We start from the raw sequence: 12,992 nt of genomic DNA, 5'->3' as shown, positions 1-12,992 counted from the left end.
TTGACTGGTGTCCATCAGGTCTTGTGCCAGGTTGTTTGGGTGGTCTTGAAGCCTCTGCATGTACTGCCTGCTGCTTTTCTTAATCTCATCCTTCACCCAGGGGAAGCTGAGGACCTCGTGTATAGTGGCATTATCGTGGAAAGGGTGAGCGTTTGTGACTGTGCGGAGCGTTTTGTTTTCGAATGTCTGGATAATGTTGATGTTACTTTTCGATGCAGTGCCCCACAGTTGAATGCCATACGTCCAGATTGGCCTTATGATCGCTTTGTAGATAAGGAGCTTAGTGGAAGTCGGTAGCTTAGATTGTCTGCCCATCAGCCAGTAGAATTCACGGACTCGGTTCTCCGCCTGTTTCCGCTTCTTTAGCAGGTGTGGTCTCCATGTAAGTCTCCTGTCCAGTGTAAAGCCAAGATAATTTGGATTGGCTACCTCTGGGATTGGGAACCCGTTGAAACTGACTGGTGGGCAAGTGCCGCGTCTAGTTGCGAAGGTGGTAGCGGTTGACTTGTCGCTGTTTACCGATATAGCAGGGTATAAAAGTGTCCAATTCAAACGTGATTGATGGGCAATAAAAGAGTTTGGCAAAACGCAAACAAAGCCATCAAAACATAACTGGGATAAGCACAAACTTCCACTGATTCACTGTTTTAGTCGTTTCTAAAGCTATCACCAAATGAGAGTTTTATTGGCCAGAAGAAAATGCATGACGAACGTTTCTTTCTGCTCGTATAAAATGCATTTTTAAGTGAAGCATACAAACTTCTTTATAAAGCTTTTCAAGAATAGTTGAATAACAATATTTGTTTGCTCTCTGTTTTTCCAGGTAAAAACTTCCTTGTCACCATTTCATTTTTTTGATAGGTTTTAAGGGGGCACCTACAAAAATTCAGGTAGAAAATTGGCTTCGATAAAAAGTAAACATTCCTTTGAATACGCGTTCTGTTGATTTCTTTTCTAAGAAGATTTTATTCACTCGACCAAAATTTTTTCATAGCAGAATTTTCGTCATGAAGGTATTTCATCTACACATTTTTTAATTTTCTGTACCAAATGAAGCTGACTTTGGGGCTCTCAAGCAAAACAATATCAATTACAACAATTTCCAATTCACTTTTAGATTCATAAACCACTTTTGCACCGGTTAAAATATGCAATCACACTGCTGCGATCCTTAAAGGATTTAAATTGAAGGTCTTAAGGGACACCTACGGCTGTTCAGGTAGGGCATCGGCTTCCGAATTGTCGCCGTGCGCATGCGCGTCGTTCCATAGATGCCCTGCTGGGCATGTCGAGTGATATCCGCCAGCACGGCACTGGATTCCTCGCCACTGAAGGTCTTCTCCAGATCCGAGTCGAGTGTGGCTTTCGGCGCGAGTTCTGTTTGTCGGCAGTAGCTCTCGGGGATCTGGAGCAACTTGCAGGCCTTCCGAGGCAGCTTTGCACCCACTGGCAAGGAGGACATGAGCCTTTCGATGCCCAGTTCATCGTGGTCACAGGAATCTGAGTTCATTGCTCTTTTCAGCGGCACAAATTCGTTCTTGCCCTTCACTTTGGTGGTCAGAACAGCCACTGCATCCAGATCGCCCAGCATGCGTAGTGCCTTGGCCGCCTTGCTTTTGTCCAAGGTGGCCGATCCTCGCGAGCTGCGATTGCGCATGTGCAGCTGGGTGCGCAGCTTAAAGGGAGACTGCATTGACAGGGCGGGACTGTGCAGCTTGTTTTTTAGCCGCCGTAGAGAGGAACGAACGGAATGAGAGCGCCGCAAGGCGGGCAGCGAGTCCTCGCTCTCATTGTCCTTCTGCGGGGTAACTGCCGCCGCCGCCTCCTGCTGATCCTTGAACTTGGCATACGAACTGAGAGCCTTGCGACGCTCCATTGGTCACAGCAAAGTTTGCACTCTATTTTTGTTTTGGTTTTTTACTACGACCTATCTTTTGTATTAGTTTTCACTGGGAGGCATGTCCTCCGTATGGCGAGGTTTTCCGCTTTTCGATCGATTGGGTTTTTATGCCAGGATTTTCCGTTGTGCGCGTCGCGTGGTTCAAACTCAAACTGAGAGCAGCCAAGACGTGATTCAGAATTCAAAATTACCGCCAGCAGGCTCTCTGGATCACAGGCTCTCTCTCTGGTCCTGTTTACCACTCGCGATCTCTCACCATACAGTTGAGGTCAGTAAAATAGCACTCAGATGTGACTTCCACATGTAAGCCCTAAAAACCCCAAAAGTGGTACTTGGCTAACATAAACATTGGGTAAACAGTATGTTTATACTCTAATCATAAGCCAACGCTAATAACATGATAACAATATTCCATACCATACAATTCAACTTGGCTAAATTAAACTTTTGTGATGGCCAACTGATACGAGCAACTATTTTCTTGAAAAAAGATTATGTTAGATTAGATAAGCATAATTGATCACCTAATTAAATTGACTCACGTTTGGTGTGCCATAATAGATTTGCAAAATTTAGCTAAAGCAACTCCTATTATACTTCCCTCAGCTGTATTTTAAAGTACTTCCCATAAAGAGGGTCGCTGTGCTCTCTTTCTCTCGCTCTCGCTACCTACCCTCCAAATGTTGTTTTCAGGAAATATCAATCTACTTGATCCCTGTTTACTGGGCTTCGCGCTTTTGGTTTAATTTTAGACAGGGTCCGCATTTACATACATACAAACATACTCGTACCTAACCATACCTGCCTTTCATCAACTCGCCTAAGCTGTCGCGGTTCCCGAAAATCCTTAGGATGCTTTTGTTCTCCTTCCGCCAGGCTGAGCGGGTGTTGTAAAATCAATTATCGGGTATTTCGAGCGTCGTGAAGCAAGAACAAATCAGCTGTGGTCCTTGGAGGACACCAAATGCATCGCTGTCGTCGAGTCCTGGCCCTGATTTATCGATGTCTGTCTGCACCTATGGGTATATGTTTAGGTGTTGTCTTGTCGCCCCGAGCAATGAAGACAAATGGAATAAATGAAATTTACGTCGCGTCTAGGAGTCGTCGAAAGTCAGTCCCTGATTAGCCTCACAAAATGGAAAACTAATTGGAAGAACCAAATCGAATACGAAATCATACGAGTCTTCGAGTATGTGCCCCCAATCGAAACGAAACTGGTTTCATTTTTCAAATTGCTTCCATTTACGAGTATATTCGTGTGTGAGTTTCGGTTTGAATCCCATTTGTTTGCTAATTTTAGACAACAATGTCCCATGCGGATGAGTGTCGCACGCTGGTTCTTGGTCCACTTGTCAACAGCCCCTTAGTTCCTCGGAAATGGAAATGCTGGAAGCTAGTGAGCGTCTCGGATATCATCTATTAATATTTAAACGCTTGGCGAGGTCAGTGACGAAGGGCGTTTTTTTGGTGACTCAGGTCAGCCAGCCTCTGACTTAGATTCGAATTGAAACTCTGCTTTGGTAAACATTTTACACTTCTGATTCATCACATAATTAAATAGTACATAGTAAATAGTAAATAGTAATACCATTGGTATTTGTTACCAAAAATGTATTCACCAATTAAATTCGTGCTATTATTCTTTAAATATTCGTATGGCCAATTTAAATAACTTTTTGTGCAATCTTATAAGTGGGTTGGGGTATTGTAATATACAGAAATTCTTCGATTATTTTCTTTGTTTTTGAGCACACCCTAATATTTGATAAGCGTGTGTTATACTTGAAAAAATAATATAGTATGTTATTATCTGCAAAGAGTATATATTTTTCCTACCCTAATTAAGTAATTTGCAGTTTCAAAATGTGTATAAAGCTGTATTTACAGTAGAATCCAAATTATGAATCACAGATTCTTAAACAAGAGCGGATTAGCTTGGAGCTATTTAAGTGATAACATTGGAGAGTTAGCTTTGCTAACTCCTGCCCCCTCAAATCAAACTAAACAGTCAATTGGGGGTGTGCAATAAATAAAATTTGCTGACCCATAAACTTGAGCAAAAAAACCGAGAGTGACAGTAACGAAAAAATGCCTGAGATGGAACTGGAAGCGGAGACTTGATGCCCTGGGCACTCGGTTTTGCAATTGCAGGATAATAAAATTTATGAAGCTACGACGCACAAAATTGCCCAACATAAATCACGGCGAACGTTCTCAACGACAGCTACGCTGGCATGGGGATCCAATGATGCGGGAGGACTGGATGGAGGTCATCGAATGGGCCACCCAAATCCTCTCGGGTAGACAAAACAACATAATCCACTTAATGGAGACGACAAGGGAGTACCGATAATGGCGGAGGAGTCGTCTCTCCTTTCTCCTTTCTGGAAAACCCCGTAAATTATGCAGAATTTATCTTACATTCTGTGCTGTCATAATTGTCAAATCTACCACACATTTAGCAAACTTACGAGGGGCAGACAAGTTGCCAACCAGCCAAGCGAGTGAGCAGCCCAGCATTTTCGACTTAATTTAAATAAATTTGCCGCTTCCTCAATAAAAGCAGCTTTGAGTACACTGGATGTGCCTCGGTCCGGAGTCTCGAGTTGGAAATGAGGAACAGGCCAGTGGAGGCGGGGGGCAGACGCAAGGCGCAAACAAAAAGCATATTTTATATGACTCTGATTTCGAGTGCAAATCGCATTATGAGGAGTTCAGCGGAAACGCTAATTGAATTTAAGTAACCATGCCCCATCCCTCCAAGGCATTTCTGCGGGATAAATTGTGGAAAAGTGGAGCTTTCAACTTGACCTTTGTCTCTGCAATCAGCAAACGCATTTAATTCTATTGGTTTACTGTGCCAAATCACGAAACTAATGTATTCATATTAATCAGATATGCAAATTGGACCCTCGTCGCTATCACAGTGACCAAATGGAAGAAAGAAACCCGCTCCCGTGGCCGAAAAAGTCCCAGCCAAAATGGCAATAAACGTTTCGACCGGGTCACTCGGACTCGCCCAACTTCCTGGCCCATTTTTTTCCCCGACCATCTTCCGCCTGATCCGCTGTGGAAACAAACACAAACCAATAAGCCAGCATTTAAAATTATGTAAATCCAGCGCGATTTGCACAAAGTTTTTGCCGTTGACTATATTTTTTTTGTATTTCTGTGGGATTTCTCTTTTTTTTACCCGGGCGGGGTCAAGGCGCAAATCTGTCGTGCATAAAGGGATCTCGGTTTTTGCGTAGATTTTATTTTTTGGGTTTTTAGACTTTTGGCCTGCAAATTGAAAAGTTTATGCGGGATGTGGGTCTAGAGTTCAGGGGGGAAAGAGGGGGAGTGCACTATTAACATGGTCTAAATACGGACACACAGCAAAAGTTTCAAAATCAACAAAGAAGTTTCAACTCACTAATTTTTCAAGCCCTTAAGTCAATTGTGGTTTTGCATCGTATTTATTTCAGCATGTTTTTTTTTCCAAAGAGCCACTCGTGCTTTGAAAATTTCATTTGGAGGCATCATCCTCGAATACTTGGCACAATTCCTTAGACGAGAAAGTATTCGTGTCTCTTGATTTCGGAAAATGCCATTTCTCTGCCGATTTTTGTGAGTTAATAAAGAGCCACTTTGTTCACGTTATTACATTTTCTAAGTGAAACTTCCTCGTAAAAATTGGTATTGCGTTTCCTACATGATTCGCAGAATTTTTTGCCTTGTTACAATTTTCTCAGGAGACGACCATGTTTAGCCTGTAAGAAAGCTCAATCGGCACATTTGGGTCACTCACTACCAATACAAGCGCGTGTGTGTGTGCCCCACTGCCTGTTCGTGTGACCTTTGCGGGCATTAAGTTCAAAAGTCGCACAAGTTTTCTCTGCGGCTGCCACAGAGCATTTGACATATGTGCCGCCCGTAGCCCATAGCCATTCATTTGCATTCTCCTATGTGTATCTGAATATGTATCTACAAACTCGGTGTATCCGTCCGGTTGCCGTGTTCGGGGAACTCGGATTCGGAATCGGATTGGGATTGGTAGTGGTATTGGTGGGTCGCCGTGTGGGATCTACGTGCTCATTGCGTTCTTTGACAAACGTGACAAACGCAACTTCAATTCAGCCGTCGAAGATATGTAGGGAATCACAGCTATAACGACAACGACAACGGCAAGCATTCCATTTATATTGTTTGATATAAAAGTCTTTTGATTGATTTCGCTTTGCTTATCTGCTTTGTAAAGCGATTTCCATGGGAGAACACATGGAAACCGAATGGGAATAGCCATAGACATAGCTTTGGTAACCGGAGGATAAACTTAGGTCAGGCGGGTTAGGAACCAAGGGAGCTGGGGAAGTTGGGGGTCTGAAGACCATTATAGTGTTTCACTTTGCACGACTCGTTGGTCGCGCTGTTCGACATTTGAAAATCGATGCGAAGGCCTTTAAAGAGTTGCTCCTATTACAGGCAGAGATTTAATAAATTAGCATTTCTGGGAACTTAATGAGTCAGTCAGGCGTGGGTGGTGGCGTTCTGGATCCGTTGCTAATGAAGGCATTGAATGGTAGTCGTTGGAAAAGACTGAGAATTGTCATACGACAGAGCACGCTTTTGTTTGCGAACTTCAGAGCTACTACATATGTATATATAAAAAAGCGGTTCCTATTCAAATTTCGTTACCGCACAAGTCACGCTATTCCCCCATTTCGCTAAAAAGCGCTTCAAATCACACATTCTACCTTAATCATGGGGAACACACCTATGGGATTGGGGGCTCTCTACCTTATCTGCAGACATACTTATTGTACAATACACATCGACGACAACTGATATCTTTGCCCGCTTGTTGTTCTGTTGCTTCCCTCCCAATGTTTATTTTTCAGCCATGAGCTGAGCAAGTTTTTGAGCTGCCAAAACCAGCAAATGCGATAACTATAAGATGGGCGCAAGAAGCGGTGGCGGGCTATAAGTAAACAAACTTAAAGAATGGGTAAAAGTTGCCAGCAATGTGCCACAGCAAATTTCACGTTGAATTCTTTTTAATCAAACATTTAAAACTTTTTAATAAGTGCACAACTCCCAATAAAATAGAATAGCGAAGGCAAACGCAAACATAAACTTTGGCCTGCGGGCTGCTCTTAAGTGCTTCGGGTCGGTACTCCTTTCCGACCCCAGCAAAATCCTCTTCTCAGGTGACTATGGATCACGGAACTTGGCTGCACTGGAAGAAATTGCAACCCTTCTTTTAGGTAATAAATAAATATAACAAGAAATAAATAATATACATAATGTTAAATATTAGACCAAAATCTTCCCTTAAGAGATTATTTCCCCTATGATGATACATTTTTTCAGTGCACAGTAGAATGTCTTATTTTTTCATGCTTTAAAGCCACTAACTTTCGCTGTACGTTATTGTTTTTGTACTACTTTGCGGCTAAAAGGAAAACTCATACATTCGTCTCTTGAACTTTATGTGCGGAATCATTGGAGGGTTTACGGTTTTGTTTTGCTAAACGAACCAAGATAGAAACAATGGCTAAAAACAACCGTTGAAATATTAATGGTCAGCATGAACTTCGGCTTGAATTGGAAGCAAAGTGGGTGGAAAATGGGAAAATGGAACTTGGTGGCCTAGGAAAATTGCGTGCTAAGCCAAATTTGCAGCTGTCAGCGGCAGAAAGTGCAGTAAACAAACCGCAAGGCATAACATGCACATTGGAAAAACGCAGTGGAAAATGAAAAACGTAGCTGACGAGATTTTTTTTTATAATGCCGGGTTTTTCCAACTAACAGATGAAACATTTTCCTTTTCAGACGCCCGACAACTTTGACTTTCCTGCGGTGTGAATAAACCTTGGTTAACAAAAGCCAAGACGACGCTAAAATGTTGCAATAGTTGAAGTTTTTCATGTCGTTGCATATTTTTCCACCCTCCCCTTAAACCCATTCAACGATCACTCAAAAAACAACAACAAAGTAAGATGCTGCCTTTGTGTAACAGTGTGTGTCTCTGGTTAGGTTGTGTGTGCATGTGTGCTAAAGGTGAAGTATGTGTGCGTTGCTTACCTGTTCATTGTGCGGGGAGCGTATTTAAAATTGCTGCACAAACCACTTTAATGAAAACGTCGACTGTGAAAACAACACAACAAATGAGACAACAACAAAGATCAGTCGGCTTGCAAAAAGCTTTTTACAGTTGCAGTTCCTTGTGGCTGTGTGTGCGCGAGCGAGAGAGGAGCTCACACAGAGAGAAACCCAATCGGTTTCTGTTTCAATACCACTATGTAACTACTACAATTTTTATTTAACAGCATATTTTTTTTATTGTTTTGCTGTATAATTTACAGAATTCTTTAATTAAATTTGTTGCTTAAGCATTATTGAATTTAGTTGACACCAAACGAGCTAATTTTCTTTATTAAATTTTAATTTTCATTGTGGTTGATAATGATAAAATTGACAATAATCAAACTGTTTCGCAGTGTAAATAATTATGTTGCATTAAAGAGGGGGCAAAACCCGCCACAAATACATGTACAATAGTATCCCTTAAGCTAATGTTCCCCCGCAAAACCATTTAATTATTGTCCACTAGGACAGATTTTAAATAAATAAACGCACGCTAAAAAAAAAAAAAAAAAAAAAAAAAAAAAAATTAAAGAGGGGGCGGCGTGCAGTGAAGAAGAAGACGCATCAGAAGGGAGACAGTTTGATAGACACGTGAGTAAATTGCTCTCGCCTGCTCTCCCGTTCCCTTTTCTCTTGTCGTCCCTCTCTGCCGCAAAAGCAAAAGTTCACTTTCGCTGCCCCCTCTCTATCTTTTAGCCTGAGCAATTGTTGTTGTGGCGGCTCCCACAAAGTTGGACATGCAATCCAATTACCGTTAGAGCCCAACTGTCTCCCAGCAAATTTCAGTTTTTACTGGCACGTAATATTTAATTAACATTGCTAATAAACACACACTACGAATTTCTCTTTGCCCTGCGGCTCTTGTTGTGTGTATTTTTTTAAACACTGTTTTGAGTTTAACGTTTCTTTTTTAACGAAAGCGACGCCTTTAGTTTTTTGACACTTCTTAAGCAGCGCACTCACACAAAGACACTCTCTTTTTGTTGGCTCTCTCTTTTTAAGCAGGTAACACCAACAAGGTGATCTCTCTCTCGCAACACTCACACAGCGACACAGCAAACAGGTAGCGCGTATATGTACGTACACTCACACACACGCAGGCGCAGCAAGCGAAGCAGAAACAAAACGCAAAGAGACGCGTTTTTTCATTTGCGCAATTTTTTAAATTCACCAGAAATCCGGTATCTTATTCAGCACTTTCAAACAAATAATAGATCATCCATCCATTGGATGTGGACTATAATCAAGGGATTCGCCAATTGGAGCGCTCGTTTTTTCAAAACAGTAACGAAACGAGGGGAAACTCTTATTCGCGTCGCCGACAAGCAGTGTGCTCTCCGCTCAAAAGACGATCGCCGACTGAGAAATAAGAAAAGCAAGTTGATTTTCAGTTGTTGCGCCTGCGATCGTGGGGAATAATAGTTATTGTTGTTGTCTGCCGGCGTCGCGGTCGACGTCTGCGTTGGCGTTTGCGTTGGCCGTTAATGGTCAGCGCTTCACAGTTAATCGCTGTTTTCCAAGAAGTCGCCATTTTAATGGTATGCCATTCAAAAAGCTAGCTAGAAAACTGAACTGATCTAGCTATTTTGTAAGTTTTTGATGCCAAGCTGTCAGCACTGGAATTTGCTCTTTGTGGCGTTGCAACTTGGAAGCTTCTCTGCTGGGGGCAGCGATAAAGCGGAATAGTGAGTGGGAGAGAAAAGAAGCCGCTCTCAGAAAGTCTATTTCTTGCTATCGCAGAGAGCATAATCCATTGGGGGTTTTGAAAGGAAGCTCGGCTTTGTTAATTCGTTTATCACAAGCAATTTCTCGAAGAAACCGATAAATGCCATTACACAGGAAAAATGTGTGTGTGAAATGCTATCTAGAAAATGCTTGGAAGTAACAAACAATTTGCTTTAACTCACTACTTTACTGGATAATTGTTGTGAGATCATATCTTATATTGTACATCACATACCAGTAGTATGTGCTAATTTCTCAATATGTAATTATAATCCGCTGCTTTTACTGATTCGTGTTAATCGTAGCCTTGTTCCCGCTTTTTATTGCTTCCACTCCGATAGGCTGGTCTGTGAAGTGCACTTCCAGGAAAAGTTTGGCTACAAAGTTTTGCTAAAAGGAAGCCGCTTGAGCATTTTGAACAACTTTTGGTTTTAGCCTAGTAACCATTTCAACGGATTGAACCGCGAAGCACTACCTCACAAGTTTTCACCGTTAGCGTGTTGAGTATTTTAAGGCCTTGGAAGTTTGTTTTCATCGCCGTCTATGCTAATGTTTCACCTTTAAACAAAGTTTGTGCAGATTCTCTAGTGCGCCAGTGCGCATTAAATCGAATGTCTGATTTATGCGACGCTCTGCGATTTTCAATCTTTTAGACTTTGGAGCCTCGGGCACTTGGCCCAAGTGGCAATCGATTTAATTCCGCGTCTGCCCGGCTTTCCATCCGGAAAACTCAAGTGCGCATTTGAATTTCAATCAGCCGGCTGCAGCGAAATAAATAAGCCACCGATGACTAGAACGACGAGCTCTTTCCCGTCCACTTCCATTTCCCCTTTCTGGCCAGGAAGTGAGCTTCCCAACGCAACAGTGATGCGTGAGTGCGATATTTTTTGGTCTTATCTAGCTAGTTTTGGCATAATATGGTAACTTGATCTGCAATGTTCTGTCTGAAAACCAATAAATAGCCATAAAGTTGCAATAAAATTCTACAAACCATAAGCTGTAAGGAAAATGTTATGTTTTAGATTGTTAGGAATGGATAGCACTATCCATTGATACGGCACGCATCGCCTGGCAACAAATTTTGGATTCCGCATCCGATTTCCCGCACTCACCGTTTATGATTCTGGTCAGCTTGGAGCGGCGCGTGGATGAGGGGCTGAGCATGCTTTCGCGCCGACTGCTGCTGGCACTGCTGCCCCCGTTGCCGCCACCAGGTGCCCCATGGTGGTGACCCGAGCCCGGTCCACCCGTTGCTGATCCGGATCCCAGTGCCGAGTCACCGTAATTGACATTCAGCTGGGCCTGCACCTGCGAGGCGAAGGAGCTGCACGTTGAGTTGGAGTACAGGCTGCTGGCCGATGGACGTTTGCTGAATGGCGAGGGGCCGCCGGATGCGGAGGCGCAGCCACCTGGTCCCGTGACTGCCAGCGAGGGGCGTGGCGACTCACTAAACACAATCTCGGCAAAGGAATCGATGCTGGCCGAGCGCTGCAGAGCACTGCTGTCCTTGCGCCTGCAAAGAAATAAAACAGAAACAAAAAATAGAAAACACATAAAGCAAAGCCATGAAACACGACGAGCAGCTCAATGGATTCTGGCGGGGATTCCCTAAGGAGGAGGGCACTGTGCACATCCTCTAACAAGTGCAAACTTGCCGAGTATCGTAATTACTTCACGCTGTCTGACATTTTAATGAGCTGCCCGCCGACCATTAAGTGCCGCTGCGGTCACTGGCCGACCGGCCTAGTTGCCATAATGCGACCGTTCTTTATGGCCTGGCCAAGAGGAGAAAGCCGCTCAACGGGGCAGCGGTACAAGTGTCGCCACTGCTGTGCAGGTGCACTTAGAAAAAATCATGTGATATTTAAAATTACACTCTTCTTTTTAAAATCAAAGCAGTAGTTTTTTGAAAAACTTATTTTTCTAGAAGTGGATAGGGATTTTAAGGACTAGTTTTTGTGCGATTTTTCTCTAAGTGCAGCCACTACAGTGGACAGCTGGTGCTAATGCGATGCCGCGGATAATGCTGACAAAGTTGACGCATGTTCATTGCCGCTCGAGCGTATTTCTTCATTCAAGTCAAACACTTTTCTGAGCTTTTTCCGCACTTTTCTTCGTTTTTTTTTCCGTTCAACTGGCACGCTTTTGCCCATGACTGGCCAAGTTTATGGCCTGCGAATGGAGGTGAGTGATGTGGCTGATGGGTCAGAGTAAACTGCAATTTACGGCCCACTTGGCGGCCTAGTAATGGATTAATTTGCCATCTGCCTGGGAATCAGTGATGGAATAGGATGGAATGGATTGGGTTGGACTGCACCGTGAATTTGAACTTTGCCAGCGCGAACTTTGTTTTTCTTTTGCTGCATCATATTGTGCAGTGTTTGCACCGCCCAGAATTCATTTGCAAGCCGCACACACAAATTGAGTTACCTACCCCCCCTCCCTGCTCTTTTGCTCATTTACAGCATTTGCATAATCAGAGTCAAGTTGGCAAACTCGACCGCATTAAGCACGCACCAGCCTTGAGATGAACTTTCTCTACGCCAGCAAACTCGTAACCAGTTTGTCCTCCAATGAAAGCTCATATATTAATGCGAGATTCGGTTGTGTGTGTGTGTGTGTGTGTCCGTGCAACATGTCGTATGCGCAACATTTTCAATTAAAACCGCAAAGGCTGTCGGCAATCGCATCGCCCTCGTAAATTCAAATTGAGATATGGGAATGGGAATGGGAATGGGATTGGGGATGGGGTAGAGAGGACTCCGCCTTGTAGACGGATGCATTTGTACACACGCTAATTCTGTTAATCCGAAACCATAATAGACCCAGAGACGCTCTTGCCGCGTTGCTCGTCTGTTTCGTGGAACAATTAAGTGAGTTTGCAATTAAACACATTCATAATTTGCCAACAGCTAAATACGCTTAATCAACGCAAATTCAATCAAATTACGACGCTTTTAAGCAACAAACGAAGTGCTTCCCCAACCCCAAAAAGTCAACCCTATCCACATGAAGCTGGTACTTTCCTGGAAACACTGCGAGAAATAAGTACCTAAGGCTTATTTCAAGTTGCTAAATTTAAAATCATTTACTTAAGTTATTAAAGTTGTACTTAGAAAATGCATTAGTTTCCAAAGTGTGCTTTTGTTTGATTACTACGATTTTTCTCTGTGTACCTCCACATCCCATAATAAAGTGTGCTGCAAAAACTTGTACTCGTCATCGTCGTGGATGCCTG

At 43.1% G+C, this 12,992-nt stretch overlaps 1 protein-coding gene across 4 annotated transcripts in view; it reads right to left on the bottom strand.

Moving 5' to 3' along the window:
• LOC6607470 overlaps positions 1-12,992 on the bottom strand; it is a 31,879-nt gene that overhangs the window by 8,393 nt on the left and 10,494 nt on the right. The window contains exons 1-2 of one of the 4 annotated variants that reach the window (XM_032722685.1): positions 9,114-9,395; positions 7,967-8,029 (exon numbers count right to left, since the gene is read on the bottom strand). In XM_032722685.1, the coding sequence (XP_032578576.1) occupies positions 7,967-7,974 (8 nt within the window). In that variant the 5' untranslated portion in view covers positions 7,975-8,029; positions 9,114-9,395. Of the gene's footprint in view, positions 1-1,209; positions 3,467-7,966; positions 8,030-9,113; positions 9,396-10,866; positions 11,268-12,992 lie in introns of those variants that run through there. The other 3 variants (XM_032722686.1, XM_032722682.1, XM_032722684.1) reach the window with 3 other exon arrangements.

This window comes from Drosophila sechellia, chromosome 3R (genome assembly GCF_004382195.2).
Source record: "Drosophila sechellia strain sech25 chromosome 3R, ASM438219v1, whole genome shotgun sequence".
Taxonomy (NCBI): Eukaryota; Metazoa; Arthropoda; class Insecta; order Diptera; family Drosophilidae; genus Drosophila; species Drosophila sechellia.
This window is presented reverse-complemented; position numbering and strand designations above follow the sequence as displayed.